The sequence below is a fragment of the Amblyomma mixtum genome, chromosome 5, assembly GCF_055824585.1.
Source record: "Amblyomma mixtum isolate Tamu chromosome 5, ASM5582458v1, whole genome shotgun sequence".
Lineage (NCBI taxonomy): Eukaryota > Metazoa > Arthropoda > Arachnida > Ixodida > Ixodidae > Amblyomma > Amblyomma mixtum.
Genome location: NC_143016.1, coordinates 199,662,865 through 199,690,604, shown reverse-complemented (window position 1 = coordinate 199,690,604; position 27,740 = coordinate 199,662,865). Strand labels below are relative to the sequence as shown.

The 27,740-nt window shown below is 47.4% G+C and overlaps 1 protein-coding gene across 1 annotated transcript; it reads right to left on the bottom strand.

Annotated features, from left to right (window-relative positions):
• Window positions 1–1,518: 1,518 nt before the first annotated feature.
• LOC149345409 (uncharacterized) lies at window positions 1,519–25,852 on the bottom strand. The gene is made up of 3 exons (XM_089546618.1): window positions 24,218–25,852; window positions 4,330–4,447; window positions 1,519–3,396 (listed from the first exon to the last, which is right to left on the bottom strand). The coding sequence occupies exons 1-3, from the start codon at window positions 25,572–25,574 to the stop codon at window positions 3,354–3,356; spliced, it is 1,518 nt and encodes a 505-aa protein (XP_089402744.1). The 5' UTR covers window positions 25,575–25,852; the 3' UTR covers window positions 1,519–3,353.
• Window positions 25,853–27,740: the final 1,888 nt, after the last annotated feature.

Genomic DNA, 27,740 nt, shown 5'->3' with positions numbered 1-27,740 from the left:
CCCTTGGAAAGGAGGTTTCGGTTTGTTTGGGCAAGCCTGATAGGTGCGTTTAAAATCCGCTCTGGTGCTCGAGCATAAGTGACAGGTTGGAGATTTTTCCCCTCTATGTATGTATTGCACTCCACTGCATGAAAAAAAACAGAACACTTAAAATGCCTAGTGCTGTGTGCACATGGAGGGTAAATTGTTTTTTTGAGCATGATAAGGCAGCTTGAAAAATGGTAAGCAAGTCTGACTCAGAGTTTCCACGAGGAGAGTGTTAAATTGATAAACAGAAGCTATTCATCACCAATATAATGATAGAACAGGTTGCAAAATGTTGATGAAATTGGAGTCATTGCAAGTGCCTGTGCATAAAATTTAAGCCCCCTGAAAAATTACCGTCTTGTAGAGCTTTGCTGGCTAATTTCTCTTAAAGTTCTAGCAGAAGTATGAAACCAAACCAAGTCAGGTGGAAACAGGCGGCTATTCTTTTTTCACACTATAAGAATAATTTTTTTTCTCACTACCACCAAGTAATATCATTAGTGCTGTATTGTATATGATGGCATCGCAATTAGTGCTAAGAAGTTATTGGGTGCCATGTGCAACCAGAAAAGAAAGGTACGGAAAGCCTGCACACACCACTGTCAAGGAGAGAGGCTGCCATTCAGCAGAAAACCCAGTGTTATCCAGCCGGCATTGTGTCAAAAAACGTGCTTCACGCGTGTATGTCGGCAGGGAAAGACACTGAGATGAGGATTTGTAATCTGAATCAAACGTCAGCACATGTCTGAAACTACTTCACGTTATAAAGTAATAGATTTTACGTACAGAAAATTAATAAATTTCTGTCTGCCTTGAAACCCATGAACCCTGGATCGCCAGCCAGGCACGCTACCAACTAGGCCGTGTAGGCACATTGACTTTGCTGAGGTACAAAGGGGAGAAAGCAAACGTAGCAGGGGACGGCAGAAAGTTAGGTGGGCGGATGAGATTAAGAAGTTTGCGGGGATACAGTGGCCGCAACTGACAAAGGACAGGGTTAATTGGAGAGACATGGGAGAGGCCTTTGCCCTGCAGTGGGTGTAGTCAGGCTGATGATGATGATGATGAAAGGGGAGGGGAGTGATGTGTGGGTGCTGTTGGCTTAATTTGAAGCCTAGCAATGTAATTACTGCAGTGAACTAGAGATGTGCCAATTAGTGAGAAAATAATTACAGTAACATTACGTAGGTGAACTGCAGTGTGGAAGAGTTCAAAGACAAGAATTGGGAACCTGCGTTGAGGCAACTCTGATAAATGTGTGAACACGAATGAAGAACAGTGACTGTGTGTGTGAAGAGAAACCGCTGCAGGGAGCCATGAACACTGTCGTGTCACACCCATGAATGCTGAGCTTAAGTGTGCCCCTACATTTTTGGGGAGCGAGACAAGTTGCATTGCCTCTTAGGTGTTGCAATTTGCTTAAAAAAGGTGAGCTGTCTTTTACATGCACAGTGAAAATTTTGTGGAAGCCATTATTGGCAAAATAATTTATTTTCATCACTGAACTTCATGCATCCTAGAATTCATTATGCAGCCTAACTGCGAATCATTACCTAGTGGAACAATACATATTGACGAATATGTCTCGTCTACAAAGATAAGAATTTTTCGGGACAAACCAGTCTTACATAAACGTTTGACAGAGGTGTACATGCGCATTATTGTTGCCTAGCTTGCAGGCTGAAGTAGCCAACAGTCGCCTTTGCTAAACAGAAAAATGGCAGCACGTACACTGATATGGTCCAGTCACAATAAGGGTTCAGAGGGTAAACAGGTTGTCGAGGATTTTTCATAAAATGACCAAACAGCATCCACAATTTGCACGAAGCGAAATGCAAGGGGACAAGGCAATGAAAATGGGATCTAACAGAGTTTCATTCAGAGGACAGGTGGGCAGTGATCTTCCAATCCATGCATTCAAGGTTGATGGCCCAGCATAGAAAAAGAACCCAGACCACAATTCCTGGAAAGAGAAAAAGATACCGGACCTGGGAAGACTGCCTGAGTAACCCAGAATGATCAATAAAGTTTACTACTACTACTACTACTACTACTACTACTACTACTACTACTACTATTATGATCCATTTCCAGTTGAATTATTTTTTTCATTCATTTCATTCATTTATTTTCTCCTTAAGGGTCCGCGGGCATTACATTACCGGATCATGCCCTTCCAGCTACAAAATGCCATTTGGAGCTTTATTATTTAAACATAAATTACGTCCAGCTGCATAATTTATACCTCCATTTGCCTTCAACTGAATTAATGTACAATTTGTAGGTTTTCGCCAAGGGTAAAAATTTCAGCTAGAAGATGGGAATGGGTACACGTGTGAAAACACTGGCCAGACCTTGCATTTTCATCTGGGAAAATGACCATGAAACAATTACGTGAATTTTCCTTCAGGAAAAATAGTTGACTGCTGTATAACTACAAGCAGCATGTGAAAGAGGCAGTCGAAAGCAAGCACACAGAGGCAACCAAATGCCATGAGGCAAAGCATGTTGCTATCTTATCACACAAACAGTGCCACACAAGACATGTTGCACCCTGAAGAAAATATGTTGCAAATGACTAAAGACAGCGACCATGCTGTATGTTGGGCATGTTCTGGACTGCTGGCTCTCAACAAACACCAAAGCAAACAGAAAAGCACTGGTGAAAGCATGTCCAGTCAACACCCTGGTGCTGGAAGGAAAACATTTTGGTGCCCTCCTGTCTTTCACTGAACTTAAGCACCAAATAAAATGTGCATTGTGTACAAGCAGAACCCATAGGGAGGCACCACACGAAGGAACGGCACTTCTTCACAATCACCAAGCATGTGTTGAAGCACGCACTCAGCAATTTGGCAGACGGCACACTGAAAACACTTGGGACACTTCCTGACTCACAAAAAAATGCAGCACCAGACAAAACTGATTTCTACTGTCATGGATACCATCAATATGGTCCAGTTTAATGAGGAACACCAAAGTGATGAAGACTTCACCAGCTTCTTAGCAGTATGCCATCAAACTTGAAGCAGAGCAAATGTACACTGATTACTTGTGGCATAGCTACACATGAAAACAGCGGCAGTGAGTGCAATTCCCGCACGCAGCTGCTGATCATGCACTTCCGGTCTGTCAGGCAGAATCCAAATGGTGCTCTCTCCTCCTCCTTGTTGCAGATGTTGGTGCTCCTGCTATTACCACCACTTGCCAGTGGTGTCATGGTCCTGCAGCTGAATGTGGATGAATACGTTGGGTTGCACAGTGCAAGCTGTGGTGACCTTCGCAGAGAACTCTTGATCATGCTGTACCATGGCCTTTGCAGACACCTAAGGAGCCCGGTATGGCCACCCAGCTGGGTAACCAGTCCAGCTGGGAGGTGAGAAAACATGAATCTGGCATCCCGGCTCCAGAGCACATGAGACCCCATGGTGAGGGTGGTCCGTCACGTCTGCATAAGATGCGCACCATCACCTGCACACTAATCAACGCTGTGCACTGAAATCTCCCAACGAGCTAGACACTGTGTTTCCAAATATGTGAAATTGTTGAAGCCGCAAGTTCAACTCTAGTCTAGTTTTACTACAAATGTAAAATACTCTCACTGCAAAACCAATCATTAGTATCAAAACAAACAGTCAGGCAGGCAGAGATCATTGCATTTGTTTGAAGAGCACTTGAAATAATTTTTTGTTTATGGTCTTGCCGCGGTATTTTCTTCCTGATTTTTCTATGTGCAATTCTGTTTTGTTCGTGTGTGTCTGTATTTTTGTATCTTAATACATTGTTTCCCACCTGCTATGATCTTGTGTACAAGATCGCAGTATTCATAAATAAAAATAAATAAATAAACTGTTTCTATATAGCTAGAGGTACTTGATGGCAGATTTCCCAAACTGATGCAAAGAAATAATTACTAGTCTTTTTGTACTCAAGAAAACCGCTACAGAATGCACTGCAAGGAAGGGCACAAGTTTGACTGTTTATGACTACCTTGAGTTTTTTAGTATATGCATGCTTTTGCATTTTGCACCAATCGAAATGAGGCTACCTTGACATTGTGGTCACTGAGAGAAATTCAAAGCCACAGAACAACACTGCGTGTCACGCACACCTATTTCTGCTGTCACCTGAAAAGTACAGACATGATTTAGTTACGTTATTTTCATATGTGGCTCTATTTACACTGGTCTTGCTTGCTCAATAAACTATACATAATTAGATATCATTAGCCGTACGCAATCTTACTGCAGGCAAACATGTTATCCCTTCATGCTTGCCCCAACACACTAAGCACGTGCTCACCAGTTTGACGATTTCCAGGCGGGCAGCCCATGAAGAGAGATTGCACACAAGTGGGTCATGGATGGATGCCGCATAGACTTCGTGTGAGCTGGAACCTTCAATGGCAGGAACAACACACCTGTAAATAAAATGTACAAGAGTCATACATATTTGTTTTCCGCGTGCCCTAAGAGAAATGTTTTTCCCCCTCCTACTGTCATTTCCACGGACTGCTGTGTAACTGATGATGTAGCACTGTTATGAAAATTTTACCTTGAATAGCAAAATCACCTTTATGCTTCACTAATAATGCTTAAGCCAGGGTATATTATTCTTTTAGAGTTTCACACAATTTTTTTTCTAAACTTAAGGAAACGACGCCTTCCAGCTGATTTCACCTATGCTGCCTTTCACAGTCTAAATAAGGCTTAATAGTAACGGGAAAAAAAGAACATGAGCAAAATACATAGGAACGCAAATGGGCTGATAAACAGGGTGTGACAAAAAAAAAGGCATGACTCGGGTAAAGAAGAAAACGTGCTAGGTGTTATCTATATAATGTTTGACCAGGTGATTATGAAACATGCCGTGGTTGCGCTGCGATGCAGTGCAGTTTGGAAGATCATTCCATAGACATATAGCACGTGGGAGCGGAGAAAAGTTAAAGGCGTGAGTACTGCCATAAATGCGTGTGTAGCTGAGGTTATTGTGCGATCTGGTTGATGAATAAGACGGTCGTTGCAGGTGAGATAAAGGTGACCGAGTGGCATGAATTAATTTGTGAAACAGAGATAAAAGGGCTATGTCTCGACGAGTTCTTAATGGAAGGAGATTGGTTTGGTTTTATGGGGTTTAACGTCCCAAAGCGACTGATGCTATGAGAGACGCCGCAGTGAAGGGCTCTGGAAATTTCGACCACTTGGGGTTCTTTAACGTGCACTGACATCGCACAGTACACGGGCCTCTGGAATTTCTCCTTCATAGAAATTCAACCGCCGCGGCCGGGATCGAACCCGCGTCTTTCGGGTCAGCAGCCGAGCACCATAACCACTGAGCCACCGCGGCGGCTCTTAATGGAAGGAGAGAAAGTTCCAGCTTCTTTTGGGTAACGCTTGATTGAAAACTATAATTTAGTGAAATAAATCGACTAGCTTTATTTTGGATTGCTTCTAGCATGTCAATTAAGTACTTCTGGTGAGGAGACCAAATGGAAGACGCATACTCGAGCTGAGATCGAACAAAAGTTAAATACGCTTGTTTACGCACATTAGCAGTAGTGCTTTGTAAGTTGCGGCGCTGGAAACCTAATGATCGTGAAGCATTGACAACAATGGTGGTTATGTGAGCAGTCCACGAAAGGTTTGGTGAGAAGTGAACACCTAAGTATTTGTATTGAGTAGCCCGACCCAATATGTTGTTATTAATGTGGTAATTAAAGTAAGTGTTTGCAGATTTTCGAGAAAAAGAGATTATTTTACACTTTGAAACATTTAGGGTCATTAGCCATGTTCTACACCAATCATGAATTAAATCCAGGTCACTTTGATGTGAAATGTGGTCGTCAGTACTCTTTATGGATCGGTATACAATACAATCGTCAGCAAATATTCGTATGCGGGATGAAATGTTGCACGGCAGGTCATTTATGTAAATTAAAAGTAAGGGACCAAGGACGCTCCCTTGTGGCACACCTGACGTAACATCAGAAAGAGGAGATAAATGATTATTAATGAGTGTGAACTGTTGCCGATTCGAAAGAAAATTACGGAGCCATGACAAAGAGCATCTATAGTACCAAACAAAGGATGTCTGAATTGGTGCAGCTTCTTTTTTTTTAGGATCCGAATATTCTTTTTTGCACACGACGAAAAAAAAGCAACGAAAGCTCGGGCTCTTGGCAGCGGTGGAGATACAAGGAAAAAATTAAATACCGATTGGGGGCAATGCCGAAATGCATGCGTCCGCTGGTACGTGATAGTGATAACGCCCAGAAAGGTGCTATTGCAAAGAAATGTAACTGCGATGAAATGATTTCGACACGCCGATTCGCTGAAGTGTTCTGCTTATAAAAAAAAAATTGATGCCAGTCGTTAGCGGGTGGGTTCATCACACTGTTCTCGGACTGCTGGATCTTGAATTCTCTGTTTTACGGCTTACATCTACTTTTCGCTATCATACATCAGGTTCTTGGTGTCTGAGACGGGAGGCTTATGCTTGCATGTGGTTTTTTGTAGAATGCTTGGGCGAACGGCATACGTTGAGCATTCACAAGAATCCGCCTCGGCTACATTGGGTACAGGTGGGTGATGGGGGACCAGTGAATGTTGTTGAAGATGCATTTTTACCAGTTAGTGCCCGGATGTGCGCCCACCGGAGTGCGCACCGAGGGTGGAGGCTCCAGGCACGCACACACAGTGTGGTTATTTTTGCGTAAGGAGGCTATACTGCTAACGCAGTAAAAAGAACAACTAAACCGAAACGAGTATGTATACTCCGAGTTGGATTCGTACCAGTGGCGGCGCAGCAGGAAAGCTCCGTTTAGGGATGCCTTAGACTACTTAGCCATCTCCGAGGCGTCTTTTTATCGTTGTTGCATGGATTATTCATTCATTCATTCATTCATTCATTCATTCATTCATTCATTCATTCATTCATTCATTCATTCATTCATTCATTCATTCATTCATTCATTCATTCATTCATTCATCTTTATTCGACATCTTTAGAGAGGTCTGGAGTACAGACAAAAAGCTGAAGAAGACAGCTTGACGGGGTCTGTGCCCCTTAACATTTCATGCGCGTACAGATATGTAGAAATGATATTTGGCATCTTCAGTTGCAGATTTGTAATTCAGAACATAAAAAGTCATGACTGAAAACTAAATGAACAATTCTGTTATTAATAAGACCAACAATTCATAATGTACTAGTAAAACATTCTCGGTAATGATACAAGGCAGATACATGGAGAATAGCTAAGCAAAACAAACAGAGGACGACAGCACGAAAGCACTGGTGAATACAGGATAACAAAGCGAGCAATAAGAACGTTAGGAAAAACAAGAGAAAATGACACGTTGATGAAAGTTTAAAATGTGTAGGAAAAGACGTAGACTTTCTTCTAGGTTTGCTTTTAACTAACTGATTTTTTTATAGATTGCGAATATTCAATAGGGACGGCAATCTCACGCGTAATGACTGATTTCCATAGTTGGTACGCACTGATGGAATGTGCCAGATTTCATGGTGACGTGTTTCATAAACATTATCATTTCTCATGAGGTTCGATAATGTTGCAATGAAATTATTTCCTTGGTTTCTTGTTTTAAAGTATCGGTTGAGTAATGTGTCATTATACAGAAAGTGAACTGGACGGATTTTCAGATTTTCAAAGAGGGGTTCTGTATGAGCATCATATGAGGAGTCTGAAATGACGCGCACTGACTTTTTCTGGAGTAACAATAGCTTGTTCATGTTAGTAGCAGTGGTAGTCCCCCAAATCAGATGACAATAGCTAATGTGCGAAAGGATGAGTGAGTTATATATAGCTAATTTTATTCGGCTCGGTAAAAAGGAACGTAATTTGGTTAGTACTCCAACTACTTTGGCAATTTTGTTAGCCACCATGTCGACATGTGAATTCCAAGATAAATGCTCCTCGAATATGACCCCAAGACTTTTGAAGGAATGGACGATGTCAATGACTGATGTACCGATCATTAGATTCCCAGTACCGGACACATGCTGATTTTTTGGCCTGAAGAGAATAGCTTTGGTTTTATTAGTGTTGATTGTTAATGAGTTTACAGCGCTCCATTTGTGCAATTTTAACAATGTAAGGTTTGCTCGGTTGAATAAGCCCACTGGAGTAGGTGAAGTAAAAAATATGGTAGTATCATCGGCGTAAATAACAAACGTAGCTGATTCATCAATCGTTCATGTCAATATTAAACAGCAATGGGCCGAGGATACTCCATTGAGGCACCCCGCTGTTAATTTGTCTAATTTCAGATATGTGAGTATTAATGTGCACTCTTTGTTCGCGATACTGGAGAAAACTTTTCAGTAAACTTAGGAAAACCCCTCGAAATCCGTAGATTTCAAGTTTCCTTAGTAATGTAGTATGATTTAAGCGATCAAAGGCCTTCGAGCTTCTATCTAAAAAAAATAGCTCCACGTTCGGGAGACAGAGTGGTTTTTTCGGCGCCTAAGAAGTTTAGTCATCTGTGTACGAAACATTTCAAAAAATCTAAAAAGGGTGTTCGTTGTACGAAAAAACATAGGAAAAAGTTTGTCAGTTGTATTGAAAATGTCATTTATCAGATTCCTCTTTCCTGTGGCAAGCAGTATGTAGGGCAAACCGGCAGATGCCTGAATGTTTAGGCTTTGAGAGCATGGGCGTGACGTAGATGATATGCATGGAAAAGGGTTGTCAGCCCACTGCCGTGGGTGTCACTGCATACCGCTTCTTGAACAATGCATGGTTTTAAAAGTGCACAATAACCGGTTGACACGAGAAATCATAGAAGCGGAATGGATATCACTTTTGAAAGATGATTGTGTTAGTACCCCCTCTGATTCATTGCTGGCAAAAGAGCTCGCATATCTGGCTGATACGCTTTCCTAGTGCATGGTTTGACGGCGTGTTGGTCTTGATGTCGATATAAAACCACCTTTCCTTTCTGAAATAAACCAGTGTTGGAAGTTAGCGCCGTGCGTTGTCTGTCTTTCTGTGTCCTTGTCTCTTTGCGCTACGTTTTTACCTTTGTTTGCAAGGCTGACGAAACCCAGACGGTCACACAAAGCCATTGCACGACTTTTAACTTTTGTAGACCTTACAGGGATGGGTGAAAAATTGTTCTCAATCGCTTGGGCTGCCTTTAACGAGAAGTTATCCTCCGAGGTAAAGACGAAGCCACCCTCATGTGCATGAAGAAGTGCTAGGGAATTATTGCTAAAGTATGACACAATGGCGCCAATAGACATTTCTATGCGTTGAGTAGATCTCTATGCGTAGAGCAATGATCCCATTTCCTTTCAGAACTCTGCCGGTATTTCTGTTCATGGTTTTTTAACTGTATTAAAGTTTTACCTGGAGTCCACTTTTATAACATTTGACCAGCGGTTTTTTCTGCAGTAAGCGAGCATTTGTATTGGTTCGTGTGTCAATTCGGTTTTATGTAACATTTTTCTTTCACAAATGGACCAAGGCCGTCATCAGGTTTTGCCAGCTAACACCGTTTTTAAAGTTTTTAGATACGTGGACAATTTTTTGATTGTTTTAACCAAGGCCGCAAGCTTAAGCTTCGCTGAAGCTGCACATAATGTTTTATCTCTATTCAGACAACATGAAAAAGGCTTGGATTTTAAGTGTGAACTGCCGTGGACAATGTTTTACAGTTTTTAGATATCAAAATTGAGTTCTGTACGGATCATGTTTTTTGGTCTTACGCTCCGCGAGCAAGAAAAGGGCTTCTGCCATACGAGTCTTCGCACTCCAAATTAGTGAAAAGAGGTATTGCTTCATTGTGCCTTGAATACGCTCTAAGGAAGTCATGCGTTCACAAGATGCGACCGAGTTTTGAAAACCAATTGGCTAGGCTGGCTTCAGCCGGATTCCCTGGTTCGCTCGTGACAGGGGTCGCCGAATGCCTCTTACAGAAGTTGATGATGAGGGCAGTGAGAGCTGGGGCAGAGGTCCCTCGTGAAGAGGTGAGACCTGTGGCGTTGCCGTATGTGCACAATTTGGCCCACAACCTGAAGAAGGTTGCGAGCAGGCATAGTGTCCCGCTCGTCTTTTCAGCCCACCTGAAGCTCGGAAGCATTGGTCCTCGAATCGACAAAAGAAAAAATTCAGGAGACACTTTGACTGTCTTAAGTGCGTAGAGGCGAAAGCGTTTTCCGCACCACTTTCGCTGCTTCTGTGGCACTGGTGGCGTCACATATCATTGAGTACTAATTACTAAGTGATGACAAATCACTAATTAATGGTTAATTACTGATTAATGTCTGAATACTAATCAACTGCTAATTAATGACGCATAAGCTTCGCCTTTAGGAGTTGAACGGGCCAGCGTGTTGTACCGCTGCAAGGGAGTCCACGGAACGCCATCACCCGTTCGGTGCGATGCTTTGCCCTTTGAACGCAACGCTTTTTGAGGAAAGGAAATGGCGCAGTAATTCTCTGTCATCTCCTTGGACACCTGAACCGCACCGTAGAGGAAAGGAGGAAGTGGGAGTGAAAGAAGAAAAAGAGGGCCCGTAAAGAAGAAAATGAAAATTGTATTAGAGGGAGAGAAGTTTTGCAGTAACTGTCACATATATTGGTGGACACCCGCCAAATTCAGGGGGGGAGGGGCACTTTTTTGACCTAAAGTGTGGTCACTGATGTGTGGTTAAGATGTTGTGAGTGAGTGAAAAACATTTAATGCTCCAAAAATCAGGGTTTAGCGGTGGGTCGATGTCTTCATGTCTTCGGCCTCTTCACAAGGTCGGCGCTCCTTTCCAGGGCACCGCTGAGTCTTGCTGCTTCGCAGGCGTGCTGCACCAGTGCCCTTTGGGCCGTGAGCTCGCTGCTGGTCAGCAGGCCCTCCCATTGTTCCGCATTCGGGTCATTTAGCTTGTGAAATGCTCTGTTACGTTCGCATTCCCATGTGATGTGATATAGCGTGGGGGTTGCTCCGCACCACGGACATGTGTCCCTGTATTGTGTAGGGAACATCTTATGTAGTATGTATAAATTGTGGAAAGTCCCTGCTTGCAGTCTCCGCCAGCAGACCGCCTCGTGCTGTGTTAATGATGTGTGCGGTGGTGGGTATTTGAATCTCCGCCCTCTGTGATAGTTTAATTAATATTTCTGCATATGTTGGTTCCACCGTCATGGGGTCCTCCAGGGTTTCCGACTGCCCGGCTCGGCTCGTGATCTCGCGAACTAGGCTGTCTACCCTCGAGTTACCCTCTATCCCGGTGTGTGCCGGTATCCAGAAAATCCTGTGTCTTAAGGTCTTATTTGGAAGCTTTGCTTCGAGGAGGATCTTCAGCGCTTCCTTGCTTATTTTGCCCTGTATGTAGTTCCTGCATGCTGCTTTGGAGTCTGTCAGGATTATCAAAGACTTGTTCCTACGGTAACCTTCGGCCGCCGCTAGAGCTACGGCAGATTCCTCCCCCTCCGTTACCGTACAGTTTCTTAATATCGCGCTGCTAATTGGTTCCCCCATGTAATCTACCACTGCTGCCGCGACTCGGAACTTTCTGGTCCTGCGGTCCCATGTCTGTGTATACTGTGTTTTCCATTGTGGCTAGGTTCCGCTTCACATAGTCTGCCCTGGCCTGCCTTCTAGCGGCATGGAGGTTGGGATCCATGTTTCTCGGCAGAGGGCTGATGTCCAGTGTCTGGCGGACCTCGTCTGGAATGCTAGCAGTTCTATCTACGATCCCTTCTACATTGTGCCCTAATCTCTTTAGGAGCTTGCGGCCGGTGGCTGTCTGCTGGAGCCTGGCTATTTGCGCACTTAGCTGGGCTTCCGTTAGTTCTTCGAATGTGTTGTTTAGGCCCATTTGTAGCAGCTTTTCATTTGATGTGTTTCTTGGCAGGTGGAGTGCCGTCTTGTACGCCATTCTTAGCAGCGCCTCCGTCTGTTCTTTGTCTTTCTTGGTCATGCGGTGGTATGGCAGCGAGTACGTGACTCTGCTGACTATCAGGCTTCTGACGAGCTTGATCGTGTCGCTTTCTTTCATCCCGCTTCTGTTCTGTGATACCCTCTTTATCATGCGGCTTATTTGTTCTGTTGACTTCTTGAGTAGGCTAATTGTGTAGGTACATCTCCTGCTTCCTTGGATCCACATGCCCAGGATGCGTATCATATCCCTTTCTGGTATATTTTGGCCTTCTAACTTTACTGTCAGTTCCTCCTTGGTAGGGTTGGACCCTACCCTAAGAAGTTCCGACTTTTCCGTGGAGCATACTAGGCCCCTTTCCCTCACGTACTCTTCTACACACGTTGCTGCTTCTTGCAGTCTCTCTTCCTTTTGTCCTAGCGAGCCTCGATTCACCCAGACCGTAATGTCGTCGGCGTACATCGCGTGCTGGATGCCATCGATCTTGCTGAGTCTTCTGGCCAGTCCGATCATTGCAAGGTTGAAAAGCACTGGTGAGATTACGGATCCTTGCGGCGTGCCCTTACGTGGGGTGGTAAAGGTGTCGCTTCGCAGGTCTCCCAATCCCACAGTCGCTGTGCGTTCTGACAGGAAGGATCTTACGTAGTCGTGGGTTCTTCTTCCGCAGTTGGCGTTGTTTAGGCCTTCCATAATGGCCTCGTGGCTAACATTGTCGAAGGCCCCTTTGATGTCCAGGGCCATGATAATGTTTTCGCCAGTTCTAGGTGCCGTGTCTATGATCTCGTCCTTGATCTGCAGCAGGACGTCTTGAGTCGACAGGTTCGCCCGGAAGCCGAACATGCTGTGCGGGTACTGTTCTTCGTCCTCCAGGTATTGTTGAATTCGCCTGGTGACGATTCTTTCGTACAATTTGCCAAGGCACGACGTGAGGGAAATGGGTCTCAGGTTCTCAATCTGAAGCTTCTTGCCGGGTTTGGGTATCATAACCACGACAGCGTGCTTCCATTACATCGGCACCACTCCCTCTGCCCACAGCATGTTGAGGTGCGCCGTGAGCTGGTCGATCGCCTCGTCGCTGAGGTTGCGGATCAAGGCGTTCTTGATCTTGTCTGCGCCGGCTGCTGTATTTCTTGATGTCGCGCTTATCGCCGCCTGGACTTCCTTTCTTGTGATCGGCCTGTCCATTGCGGGATTTTCTGCTCCTTGGTACTCCCCGTTGTAGCCCTGGGGGTTGTCCTTGCCGTAGCATTTGATGCGGACTGCTTCTAGCAGTTCTTCGTCCGATCCTTCGTACTGGTAGGCCAATTTCTGAATTGCCTTGCCACTTTCTGCTTTTGTCTTGGTTGGGTCCATGAGGGCCTTGAGTATGCGCCACGTCTTGGCCGTGCTGAGCGTGCCGTTCAGTGAGCTGCTGAACTGCTGCCATCCCTGCCTGGCCAGTTGCGTCGCATACTCCTCTGCCTTCATCGTGATTTCCGCAATCTTCTTTTTGAGTTTTCTGTTTAGCTTTTGTTTTTTCCAGCGTTTGGTGAGCCCGCGTCTTGCCTCCCATAGCCCGAGTAGCCGCCTGTCCACCTCCGGTGCTTGTTCTGTTCTATCTATTTCCTTTGTACAGAGTTCTTGTATTTGTTTCAGCTGTTGGCTCCACTCCTCTATGGAAGTGATTTCCCCTTTTAGCCGTTCGCTGTGCTTGCGGAAGGCGTCCCAGTTGGTAAGGTGGGCCGTTCCGATCTTCTTCTTTACGTTGTCTGCTTCGATTCTCGTTCTTAGAATGTAGTGGTCACTGCCAAGGTCTTCCAGCAGATTTTCCCACTCGGCCTGCTTTGCTCCCTTAATAAAGGTGAGGTCAGGGCAAGTATCTGGACTCACACTGTTACCTCGCCTAGTTGGTTGGTTTTCATCCGTTAGGAGGTCGCAGTCTATGTTTTCCGCCGCTACGCATATCTGCTGCCCCTTTTTCTCAGTTTTTTGGTATCCCCAGCTCGAGCTCCTTGCGTTAAAGTCACCCGCGATTATTAAGGTGTTCGTCTTGGCTAGCTTATTCGCCTCCGAAAAAAGCTTGCTAAAATCGCCATCCCTTTGTCTGGGGGGGCTGTAAAGGTTAACTATGAAAGTGCTTTTGGCCTTGTGTTTCTTTTTGGGTATAATCTCTGTTATTACATGTTCTATCTGTGTGCCCTCAATCTCCTTGTGTGCTATGGTGACCAGCTTGTTGCTGATGAGGGTGGCGGTGCGTCCGCTTTCCTGGCATGTATAGCCCCTCAGGGTGGGTGTTATGTTAGTCTCCTGTAACATGATCATGTCTGGTGTTGCGTGTCTAGTGTTAATGAACTGCTGGAGGAGTCCCTGCTTGCGCCGGTATCCCCTGCAGTTCCACTGCCATATGTCTAGTTGGTTGTGTCCTGCCATATTGCGTCACTACTTTTTCCACTTTGGTTTTCTGCTCCGAATCTTCTTTCATTAAAAAGCCTGTCTCTGGCGTCATTTGTGGTTTTTTGTGTGTTTTGGCTTTTGACGTATGTTCGGAAGTTCTGATCTTGCAGCGCTACTTTCTGCTGTATGTGTGTCATTTGGTTTTTGTTGTGTCCCCTTATTGCTTTTGTGTGTGTGCGCCCCTAACGACCACTCGCATCCTCCTCCTAACGACCACTCGCATCCTCCTCCTAACGACCACTTGCCCCTCGTCGCACGCTGTCGCCAGATGCCCCCCCATGGTGCGCCCCCGCATCCTCCTCCTGTTTTGGGAAGCCACTCCCTCCCGTGGACGCTTCTCCGCTCCCTCCTTTCTTCGGGCGGCCAGTTCGGCTCCTGCCTCGGTCGACGCTGGTCGCACCCTCATCGGCTTTAAATAAACGAAGTCTTAAAGTACCGTGTGCGTCTTTCGCTGCATTCAACACAGCGACCGGACACGACAGTGGCGACGAGAAAGTGGATTCGACCCGCGCTACGCAACGCTATTGACAAGCCATGGCTACGCGAGGGTTTCCCAATCAGATACCAGAGTTCAACGGCTCATCGTGGTCATCGTGGGTTGGACGCCTTCAGTTCTACTTTGAAGCTAACAACATCACAGACCCAGCCTTGAAGAGGGCCAACCTGCTGACGCTGTGCGGGGAGCAGACCTACGATACTGTCTGCGCCCTTATTCAGCCAAGCACACCAGCGGCAGTGTCTTACGACGACATCGTAAAAGCGCTGCAAAAGCACTACGACCCAAGGCCATCCGAGGTCTACAGCCGGGCTCGCTTCCAACGACGAGATCAACTGGGAGGAGAAACTGTGAGCGCCTACGTAGCCGCGCTCAAGAAGCTCGCTGCCGACTGCAATTTTGGAACGCTGTCGACAACAGCTACCGGGCAGGAGGGAGACGCAGCTTCTTCTGCTAACACCACCATGCTTCCCTTGGACGTGATGTTACGCGACAGATTTGTGTGCGGACTGAGTGACGAGTCACTGCAGCAGCGCCTGTTCGCTGAGAAGGACCTCACATTCAGCAAAGCTTACGACATCGCCGTTCGAGCGGAGAGCGCCGGTCACCAGCAGAGAGGGATTCGCCGGAACACCGAGCCGGTACACCAGACAAGCAACCAGGTGCGCAAGCCTTCTGTTGTTGTAAAATCGGTCAAAAAGGCACAACGCTGCTGGCGGTGTGACGACCAACACAACCCCCAGGGATGTCGATTCCAGTCAGCCACGTGTAATTTTTGCCACAAGCGAGGGCATATCGAAAGAGCATGCATTACGAAACGGAGACTTGCCAAGATAAAGTCACCTTCCCAGCCTAATCACAGCGTCAACGCCTCAGAGAATACGCCGCTACCTGATCTCCATGGAACAACATCAGCAACACCATCTGTGTTGTACGACCTGAACACCATGAATCTCGGCCCGCGACCGAAGATTTTTACAGAAGTAAGCGTACATCACCAGCTGATTAAGTTCGAGGTGGACTCCGGCGCAGCCTGTACTCTGATCAGTGAGGACACGTTCCGAACTTCATGGCCATCTGACGCACCCGCCCTGCAACAAGACGACACGCACCTGCGAACGTGGTCAGGACAGAATCTGCCACTATTGGGCTCTGCCAACGTGCAGGTTAACTACAACGGCCAGACCCATACGCTACCTCTGCTTGTTGTGAAGGGCACAGGATCAAGCCTTCTAGGGAGAAACTGGTTTTCTCCACTAGGCGTGATGATATGCGGCATACACCAGACGCCGAGCCAGAACATGGTTGAGCAACTGCAAGAGAAATACGAAAGAGTGTTCTCGGAAGAGATTCCAGGAAACGAAGGGCCCCCGGTCACACTGGAGTTGTTGGACAACGCGCAACCCAAATTTCTGAAGGCCAGGCCGGTGCCGTTTGCTCTCCGAGATTCAGTTGAAAAAGAGTTGGACAAACTGGAGCAGCAAGGTGTCATCGAGCCGACGCAGCATTCAGAATGGGCCACACCACTTGTCGTAGTTCGCAAGAAGAACGGAACCATACGCCTCTGCGGAGACTACCGGAGCACCGTCAATCTTGCGACTAAAGCGTCCTCTTACCCGCTACCGACACCTGAAGAAGTATTCAGTGTACTGCGTGGCGCAAGAGTCTTCAGCACATTGGACCTCACCCAGGCGTATCAGCAGCTCAAGGTGAGCGAGTCAACTGCTGAATTATTGGCAATCAACACACTCAAGGGCTTGTACAAAGTCAAGCGACTGCCTTTTGGCGTAGCTGCAGCCCCAGCCATATTTCAAAAATTCATGGAGACAGTTCTTCAGGGCCTCCCAGGAGTTTGTGTCTACCTTGATGATGTCATCATCAGTGGCACTTCCACTGAAGAGCATGCAGTGCGCCTAGAGCTCGTTCTCGAAAGGCTATCAAACGCAAATTTGCGCATAAGCAAAGTGAAATGCTGTTTTGCGGTGCCAGAGGTGCAATTTCTGGGACACCGAATTGATGCGGAAGGCATTCACCCTACCGAGGACAAAGTGCGAGCGATCACAGAAGCACGAGCTCCAACAAACAAGCAGGAGCTACAGGCTTTTCTCGGACTCTTGACGTTCTACGACCGGTTCTTGGAACAAAGAGCTACCGTGGCCAACGACTTATACCAACTCCTTCGGAAAGATGTGACATGGACATGGTCGCCACGCCATCAGCAGTCATTCGATGCCCTGAAAGACCTGATTCGAAGATGTACAGTCCTCCGCCACTACGACGAAAGGAAGCCTCTGCTTTTGGCTTGCGACGCATCACCGTACGGAGTCGGCGCGGTTCTATCGCAAACTGACGAGCAAGGAAGGGAAGCTCCCATCGCCTTCGCCTCACGTACGTTGTCGCAAGCAGAACGCAACTACGCGCAACTTGACAAAGAAGGGCTAGCCATCGTCTACGCGGCGACACATTTTCACCAGTACATTGCCGGCCGGAAGGTGACCTTTATAACCGATCACCGACCGCTATTGGGCATTCTGGGACCACAAAGGCCTATGCCACCAACTTTGTCTCCGCGAATGACACGTTGGTGCATCAAACTCTCAGCGTACGACTACGCTCTGGTCTACCGCAATGGGAGTAAACATCAAAACGCCGATGCGCTAAGCCGTCTGCCACTAGACGCAACTGTTGACGAACCATTTCCACCAGGAGACGTTCTGATGTTCGAAGCACTGCCAGAACCTCCGCTTACAGCAGGCACAGTTGCAGCATCTACGCAGAAGTGCGCAGCTCTCCGGCTAGTTTACACAGCTGTTCAACAAGGCAACGTGCATAAACTCAAAGGGGACAACTTCGACGCTTACCGCAGGCGAGCTACAGAGTTGAGCACCCATCGCGGCTGCATCATATTTGGGTCCCGAGTTGTGATGCCGAGAGAACTACGCGCACAAGCTATGTCTCTCATCCACGCCGGACATCGGGGCATCGTTGCAATGAAAAAGTGTGCCAGAAGCTACATGTGGTGGCCTGGCATTGACAACGACATCGAAACAGTGGTGCGAGAATGCAAGCCTTGCCAGAGCAGCCGGAGCGCCCCGCCGAAAGCTCCTGTCCCAGAATGGGAAAAGCCAGACACACCATGGCACACACTGCACATTGATTTTGCAGGACCAATTGAGGGCTGCACTTTCCTTGTGGTCGTAGATGCCTACACAAAGTGGCTTGAGATAAGGCAAATGGGACAGACGACTTCGGCAGCAGTCATTGACAACCTCCGATCACTATTTGCAACGTTCGGCCTGCCGCGCAAGGTAGTGTCGGACAACGGAACACCGTTTGTGTCTGCGGAGATCCTCAAGTTTTATCGCGACAACGGGATCTCATCAGTTACATCGGCCCCCTACCACCCAGCGACAAACGGACAAGCCCAGCGCTACGTAGCCGAGCTAAAACGCGCCCTTGAAAGAGATCAGACAGGCTCGCTGCAGCGCCGCCTTGCGCGCTTTCTCTTCAAGCAGCACACGACGGTTCAGAGCACAACAGGCGAGACCCCCTCGAAAATGATGTTCGAGCGTGAAATGCGAACCCAGCTCACAGCCATCCTCCCCGAGCCAAAGGCAGAGACGTTCCGGGAAGAAAAAGCAATTCCGCGCTGCGGCGCGCTTAATGAGGGGCAGCGCGTCCTCGCCCGACAGTTTCTGAAAAAGCCACGCTGGGAGGAAGCTACAATTGTCAGACGCATAGGCCTGCGCTCTTGGCTCGTCAACATACATGGCACAGTAGCACGCCGACATCTCAACCAGCTGCGTAGATTTACGACGCCGTCTGAGAGCTGTCCGCCAGCGGAGAGAACACGTGCACCATCTTCCCACATAGCCTGGCACCTCTTCCCGGAAGAAGAGACTTCGCCCAGGACAGACCTAGGAGACACAGCGAACAACAGCCAGCCTACAAGTGTTTCTCCCCCGAGCGCACAAAGCCAGCGCGCCTCCACGCGTGAGCGCCGACCCCCTGCACGATACCAGGCAACTTTCTAAGGGGGAAGGAAGTGTTGTGTCCCCTTATTGCTTTTGTGTGTGTGCGCCCCTAACGACCACTCGCATCCTCCTCCTAACGACCACTCGCATCCTCCTCCTAACGACCACTTGCCCCTCGTCGCACGCTGTCGCCAGATGCCCCCCCATGGTGCGCCCCCGCATCCTCCTCCTGTTTTGGGAAGCCACTCCCTCCCGTGGACGCTTCTCCGCTCCCTCCTTTCTTCGGGCGGCCAGTTCGGCTCCTGCCTCGGTCGACGCTGGTCGCACCCTCATCGGCTTTAAATAAACGAAGTCTTAAAGTACCGTGTGCGTCTTTCGCTGCATTCAACACAGCGACCGGACACGACAGTTTTGCATCTGCGTTTGCAGTTGCGTCATTTGATTTTGCATCATACTCATAAAGCTCTCTAATTTGCTTTCTAAGCTCTGTGGTTGTTCTGTATGCTGCTCCAAGGGCGGGCCCGGCGTTCGCGGAGGCGGACTCATTATCCACGGAGGCGAACCCTGCCTCTGGAGCTGCATCTCCCTTATGAGATCATCTATTCTTTTTTTAAGTTGCCGCGTTTCCTCGCGACAAAGTTCGAGCTCTTGTTTTAGTGCCCTGTTCTCCTCAGCTAGTTTCTTGGGCACGCCACCGCAACGATGCAGGTCACAAGAATGCCCTTTTTCATGCAGGCCTTACTGATATGGATTACCACGTCAACGCCGCCGGGCTGTCAAGGCAGCTGTTACAACCTGGACATGGATTCCGACGTTCGGCAGCAAGTTGACTTCATGGACAACGAAATCGACGCCGTGCAGTACCCGCTTGTATCAACCTTTCCCCATCTGGCGAACCGTTTCCACATCTGGCAGCAACCAGGAACTACGCTCAGCGCCACCGCGTTGGTTGGACTACAAATACCGCCATCACACTGCGATCACTCGGGGCACGCCACCGCAACGATGCAGGTCACAAGAATGCCCTTTTTCATGCAGGCCTTACTGATATGGATTACCACGTCAACGCCGCCGGGCTGTCAAGGCAGCTGTTACAACCTGGACATGGATTCCGACGTTCGGCAGCAAGTTGACTTCATGGACAACGAAATCGACGCCGTGCAGTACCCGCTTGTATCAACCTTTCCCCATCTGGCGAACCGTTTCCACATCTGGCAGCAACCAGGAACTACGCTCAGCGCCACCGCGTTGGTTGGACTACAAATACCGCCATCACACTGCGATCACTCGGGGCACGCCACCGCAACGATGCAGGTCACAAGAATGCCCTTTTTCATGCAGGTTGGTTACTTACCAAATTCAATTTGCATTCGCTCTGATAACGCGTCTTTGGTTGCGGTGTCGTGCCCCATCGACGCTGACTGCAGTTTGCGAAGGTTCTTGTGCTCTTCATGCTACCAGTGTATCAACGCATATGTCGTTTGTCTTATGCTTGTGCTAGCCGGGGATGTGGAATTGAATCCAGGACCCCCAGAGAATAACGCCCCTCAGCCGTCCCTCGAATCAATTGCCTTGGCTATATCCCGCATTGAATGCTCTCAAAATACTGTGCTTAGTGAACTAGCGTTGATTCGCGCTGCTCAGTCGAAGGTCGAGGATTCAATATCCAGCCTTTCAGCGCGAGTTGACGCCCTGGAACAATCCACGAGCTCAAATCAGTTAAGTAGCCAGAGTTCATCAGCCGATCCTGATATGGCTAAACTTTCATCCGACATTAAGCTACTTTCAGATAAATGTGATGACGCTGAGAACCGCCTCCGACGGTCCAATTTGCTGTTTTTTGGAATCGCAGATCAACAAGATGAATCTTGGTCCGAGTCTGAATCGCGGATTATTTCATTCTGCGCGGACGAGCTCGATGTCACAATTGATAGCCACGATATTGAGCGTGCTCACAGACTTGGCCGTTTCCAACAAGGAAAAAACCGCCCTATCATTGTAAACTTTATGAGATTTAAAGACAAAGGGCGTATCCTTTTTGCCAGCTCCAAGCTTAAAAATTCTTCCTTTTCTGTCCGTGAGGACTACTCTGCACGCGTTCGCTTGGCAAGGAAGAAACTTTTTTCGTATGGTCAGCAACGAGGTGGCTCATTTAAAATCCGGTTTGATAAGCTCATCATGAACAACAAACAGTTTGTGTACGATGCTGTTAAAGATTCTGTGGTTGAAATAAATTTATAGCGCTCACCGCAGGCACACAGGTCCTTTATGCACCAATGCTTCCAAAATCGCACGCGTGCAGCCCCTGCCCCAATCGATAAATCAGTTTCCGTTTTACTAACAAATATCCGAAGTTATTTTCCAAAGAAAGAAGGCGTGGAAGCTATATTGCAAGACAACAGCACAGATATTGCGATCTTTACTGAAACGTGGCTCACACCTGATATACTGAATGACGAACTTTTGCAAGATAAGCAATCCTTCACTTGTTTCCGCCGTGACAGACCAGGGCGTAGGGGAGGCGGCGTGATGGTTCTTGTTAAAAGTATTCTGGTCTCTTCTGCTGTCGCAGTCAATAGTAAAAGTGAAATAATTTGCGTGAACGTTTCTCTTGCTCATTGCACCAATATAATAATCGCATGTTACCGAGCACCTGACTCCGATCATTCCTTCATCGACGACCTAAGTACCATTCTGCTCGACATAAATAAACAGTTTCCCAGAGCCAACCTTATAGTTAGCGGCGATTTTAACTTCCCTGACATCGATTGGGACAATCTAACCGCATCTTCCCGCCATTCCAGAGAATTTTTGGATCTTATTCTTTCGTTTGACCTCTCTCAAGCAGTCAGAACACCAACTCGGGGCACTAACATCCTAGATCTTGCACTTGCATCTAATCCTGATTTAATCCAGTCTTTATCATCCATCGCCGGTCTTAGCGATCATAGCATAGTGTTGTTCAATTTTTCAGTTCGCATCACTCCACGACAACGCTCAGTGAAATACATACGCGACTACAAAAAGGCCAATTTTTCTAAAATCAATGAAGAACTAGCAAAATTTCTTCACCACTTCGAACAGACTGCCTCTTTCAGGTCTATTGATGATAACTGGTCCATGTATAGAGATAAAATTACCTCTTTAACTGAATCTTATGTACCCCTCGTTTGCATTCGTGGTGATGCCGGAAAACCGTGGTTTACCAACTCTTTAAGAAGTCTGTGCAATAAGAAAAAACGATTATTTAGAGAAGCTAAGGGCTCCAACTTAGCGTCTAAATGGGAAAAATATTTTAGCTGCCTGAGAAATTACACCAAGTTGCTTAAGAGCACTAAACAAAATTTTTACAGCAATGACCTACTCGATATCCTTCGAAACAACCCAAAAAAGTTCTGGACTATTTTAACTCCAGGTCGTAGCGGTTCGCATAATATATCTTTATTAGATCAAGATGGTTGTCATGTTCCAAATGAGCTTCGCTCGGACGTAATGAATGCGTACTTCTCATCTGTTTTCACCCACGAACCAGCCGTAAACATTCCTACATCACAGAGCCTAAATGTATCTGAAATGCCACCTGTTAGTATCTCAGCCGAAGGAATATGTAAACTTATTGAAGATTTAAAGGTATCAAGTGCTCCTGGGCCCGACAACATTTCTGCGAAAATTCTTAAATGTACCAAAGTAATATCCAGCCACTTCCTGCAAATCATTTTCACGCAATCTATTTCTAGTGGCCAAATTCCGTCTGAGTGGAAGATTAGCCGAGTCGTGCCTTGCTTTAAGGCAGGGAACCGCTCTGATCCATCAAATTATCGTCCCATCTCGCTAACATGCATTGCGTGTAAACTACTTGAACATATTATTTACTCCCAAGTAGCTAATCACCTCGATAGAAATTCTTTTTTCTTTCCAAACCAACACGGATTCCGTTCTGGCTTCTCATGTGAAACTCAACTTTTTGAATTTACGACTGACCTCCACCTAAACCTTGACTCCTTGTTTCAAACAGATATCATCTACCTCGATTTTTCTAAAGCTTTCGACCGAGTTCCCCACCAGCGCCTTTTGGCTAAACTTTCCTCCCTTTCACTGCACCCGCTGATATTATCATGGATTCGCAGTTTCCTAACTAATCGTTCGCAATACACCGTCATCGACAACCATCCTTCTACCGTTACTAAAGTTACCTCCGGAGTGCCTCAGGGCTCAGTTCTTGGGCCGCTCCTGTTTCTTGTCTTTATCAATGACCTTCCTGCTGGCATTTCATCATCCATCCGTTTGTTCGCAGATGATTGCGTTCTTTACCGCCGTGTTAGCACTACGAACGACCAGTCATTGCTGCAGGACGACCTGAACTTGATACAAAGTTGGTGCTCTACCTGGCTCATGAAATTGAATGAAACTAAATGCAAGTTTATGCACGTGTCCCGTAAACGATCTAACCTGCACTTTTCATACTCGCTAGACAGGACCGCGCTATCTGAAGTTGAATCCTACAGATACCTCGGCATAGAAATAACAAGTAATCTTAACTGGTCGAAGCACATTACGTCCCTGGCTGCTAGCGTTTCTAAATCACTAGGATTCATCAGACGATCGCTCACATTTTCTCCCCCTAAGGTTAGACTAATCGCATACGAAACTTTCATCCGCACTAAACTTGAATATGCATCGAGCATTTGGAATCCCCATCAAGAGTATTTAGCACATATGTTAGAGGCCATTCAAAATCGAGCAGCTCGGTTCATAACATCAAATTATGATTCTTGGTCGAGTGTTACTAATATCAAATCCTCCGTTGGTTTACCTTCCTTGGCATCCCGTCGTAAGATAGCAAGGCTCTGTCTATTTCATAAACTTTATTATAATTTTCCCCAACTGCGTGAGAGCCTAATTTTGCCCCCTCTAAGATCATCGCGACGTTTGTTTAATTGCCGTAGTATCCAACGCATTCATGGTTCAACCAATGCGTTCAATTCCTCGTTCTTGCCAGCTGCCATAGCCGAGTGGAATGTCCTTCCTGACAGTGTTGTGAATGAAGTTAATTCCCTAAAATTTAAACAGATGTTAATTGATTTATTCCGCAAATGATTCCCGTTGAAGGCCCTTTTTCTTTTTCTTTTTTTTCTTTCTTTTTCTTGTGTTTACCTACTTACTCGCTTGTTTTTCTTTTGAAGTGTTCACAGCTGTATCTACATGTGTCTAAGTTTATGTTCCAACTTTGTTCTTTGTTCTTTGTGACTTGATTACTGTTCGACCCCCCCCCCCCCCTTATGTAATGCCCCCTGGGGCCCTTAAGGGTAAATAAATGATGATGATTTGTCTGATTTTTCTGACCCGAGTGCGGAAAGAGTGATTTGGGAGGGCCTGCTCCCCAGCTCACCTTCACTCCACTCTTCTTCTGTTGTTGTTTTTGTTGTCCCGGGCCTCCGCTTTGCTTTACCAGGGGTGGGTAGGACTCGTCTCTGGTCCAGCTCTGCCCCCGGCCCTGGCTCTGCGACTGGCTCCTGGACTGGCTCGCCTCGTCCCGGCCCTGGCTCCCGGTCCGCTACGAGCTGAACCACCTTGGTCCACGTCCTCCCTTTCGGTTCCGGCTCCGGCTTTGTCGCTGTGAGGGCCCTCCTCGTGGGGGTCCTCCTCGCAGCTCTTCGGCCGTCTTGAGCCGGTGCTTGCACTCTCGTGCCGGCTGCGTGATCGCCTCCGCAGACCAGGCACTTGGTTGCGCACGAATGTCCTTCTGTTGGGTTCTGCGTCCCGCAGAGCCTGCAGGCCTTGCTCTCCGGGTTGGGGCAGACGTCCGATCTATGTCCTTGTTGGCAGCAGATATAGCAAATCTGCCGCGTTGGGCGGTATGGGTAGCACCACATCTCCCCTCCGTAGTATAGTACTTGTCTTGGGGTGGTGGGTCCGTCGAACGTGATGACGGCTGAGCTTGACTTTCCAAGCATTCGGGCGCTGTGGATCTTGACTCCCTGGGTCCGCACCCTTAAGTTGGCTTTGAGCTCGGCGGATGATGTCCCCGGTTCTATGCCGTGGATCACGCCTCGCTGAGTGCCCTCGGGGGCTGCCACGTAGGCGTTGACTTCGTACACTTTGTCACCGAACGCTAGATGGTTAATGCGTCTCACGTTCTGGGCTGCATCTTCATTGTCCGTGCTGACTATGATGATGTTCGAACCGTTTCGTAGTCTTATGATTAAGTCTTCACTTTTACACTTTGCACTGGTCGCCGCGACTACGGCTCGGGCGACTTGATGAGTTTGCAGCGATCGTACCACGAGGCCCCTCGGCCTCAGGATTATCTTGAAATCGTCTTTCGGGAGCGGCGGCAATCTCGGGCCCGGCCGACGCGCCGCTTCCTTCTTGTCTTGCTTCGGCGCAGCTGGCGCGACAGCAGCCGTGGAGGCGCTCCCCGGGGTTTTCGCGTCAAAATCCGCCTGGGCGGAAGGCGGGAAGTCTCCGGGGTGTTTCCGTTCCTTGCGGGGTTTCTTCTTGCGTTTCGACGTGGCTAATTCCCAGTTTTGGTCGTCGTCCTGCTCGATTCCGCCCTGCGTTCCCTGCGGGCCCAGCATGGCGGCCTCTTGAGGCGCGAAAACCGCCTCGCTTCCCGCCTCGACCGTTGGCCGAGTGCTGACGTGGCAGTCTTCTTCCATCTCCTGGGTTTCCATGAAATTTTTTGGCGAATCTTCTAGTGCCTTCTCGATGTTGGGTCGGTTGTCGTGGTAGGGGACCGTTGCCATCGTCGTCGGCGCTCGTGACGAGGCCGGAGAGTCCTCGAACGCCCGTAGTCGTGCTAGGCCAACGAGGCTTAGCTCGCACCCCGCCACTCGGCAAGTTCAAAGTCCGGTAGAAAACCCAAAAATGGGCCCACCTCTTCGAATTTGGTGTCCAAGTGGTCCGCTTCTGTTCCTCTTCAAGCTCCAACAAAAATTTTGGAGGTCCGTTGAGATGATCGGGCCTGGCTGGTCAAAATTTGCGGAGCCCATGCGGAGCACGTCGCTCGCGGTGGACACCCGAAGCGTCTCTCGTTAAGATGTTAAGCTTCGCCTCTGAGTGTGGAACGCGACAGCGTCTTGAAACGCTGTCAGGGAGTCCATAGAACGCCATCGCCCATTCGGTTCTGCGCCTGGCTCGTCGGTAAATTGGTTTTTGAGGAAAGGAAATGTATCTGTCTCTCATATCTCGGTGGACATCTAAACCTCGCCGGAAGAGAAGGGAGGAGGATGAGAGTGAGCGAAGACACCGTATTCACTAGACGCACCTTTGTTCATTCCAAACCATCGAGCTGGCATGGCGGAGTGGATAGCATGCTCGTCTCGCACGCCGAATACCGGGGTGCGATTCCCGAGCTCGACCAATTTCCTACTCGGTTTTAGTTATATATATTGCCTGACTAGAAAGTTGACTAGGCTAATCGGGTAATTAAGCAATTAACTCAACTCTGTCCCACTTACTTGGAGCATCACTATACGATCCTTTTAATTGGTTTCATGGTTACTAGACAAAGTAGAATTCGCCCTTGAAATTGTGCACTGTGACGTCCCGACCACTTCGAACAATTGAAAAGCGTGACATTTCTGTCGACAACTGCTGCTTACAACGATGAGACATTAAAGGCTTCCGCCTTAAAAGAACAAGAAAGAGGGTGTGGTACTAAGCATGGGCGACCTTTCATGAAATGTTCCGAAGGGGTTGTTTATGAAATTACACTCTCGTGCGGTCGTTCCTATAAAGGACAAACAGGGCGCTGCGTTACTTAGCGAATTAGGGAACATGAACGAAGTAAGACATGATGTTGGACTAGTCGGTTCATGGTTAGAGCGAAACAAAACTGCGCGAAGACGACGGGACAAAAGAAAGGCACGAATACACACACACACTGCGCTTTGTGTGTGTGTATTCGTGCCTTTCTTTTGTCCCGTCGTCTTCGCGCAGTTTTGTTTTGCTCTAAACATGAACGAAACGTAGAACAAAATGAAGAGGGACCAAATTTGCCGAAACATATAAAATTCTGCCCTTCACGCTCTTGTGAGCCATGCTTTTCATTCGTGCTGATCCTTGCCAGAAGCAGCAATATGTGTTAGCGAAACTTCTGTATCTCTCTATCAGACCGGAAAAAAAGTTTTTTGAGCATTAGTTATCACATTGATGCGTAATCGTGTTTCTTGCGCAGGCGCTGGCGCTGTGTATATATGTATATGTGGTCTGCAAAATAAACTACTTGTGAGTGGCGCTCTGTCCCATTCTTTTGTCTTGTGTGTGTGTGTGGTTTCTGGCGCCTTTACTTTACAATGAATTACCAACTAGCCCAGCAAGAAGTTCTCTTAAAATGCACTGCTTTGTTCCTAAGTAAAGTACATGAAACACGTGTATGCTGACCTCTTACATCTCTTTTGAAGCAAAAACAGTTCCAAAATATGTAGCGTAAGATAAAACACTAATGCACTGTGAAGCTTGGTGCCTTAATTGGTCCAGTAGAGTGGAGAGCTGGACGAGTTAATTGGTGCATGATTGTAGAAAGAAAACCAGAGCAAAGGACGGGGCACCGAACTGGGAACACAGAAGACAGCGTCGTACTGTGTTCCTTTTTTGCGTCTCCGTCCTTAGCGCTCTTTTGTTTTTGCTTAATTAGTCATGCACTTGTGCCTGTTTAAGTGCACTTCCTGTGAAGTTTGCACAAAAGTAGTGTATTTTTCCATGCACCATTTTTGCAAACTGAGTTTTATCTTTTGGTAAATTCAGAAGAGAGCAGTTATTGTAGAAGTAATTTACTCGGAGAATACAAGGAAATAGCATGCGGTAAATTTTCTCATATTTTAATTCTGCCTGGTGGGAATGCATTACGCGCCACACGGTGTTATTCAGAACCAAACACCCTGGGCTCTAAGCTGGACAAAGCATGTATA

Excerpts from the sequence above, each read along its gene's own strand:
- LOC149345409 (XM_089546618.1), bottom strand. The coding sequence starts at position 25,574 with ATGGCAACGGTCCCCTACCACGACAACCGACCCAACATCGAGAAGGCA. Across the intron at positions 4,448-24,217 it reads AGAAGAAGAGTGGAGTGAAG|GTGTGTTGTTCCTGCCATTG; the intron begins GTGAGCTGGGGA and ends TTTTATTTACAG. Across the intron at positions 3,397-4,329 it reads GCCTGGAAATCGTCAAACTG|CTGGACTGGTTACCCAGCTG; the intron begins GTGAGCACGTGC and ends CTCACCTCCCAG.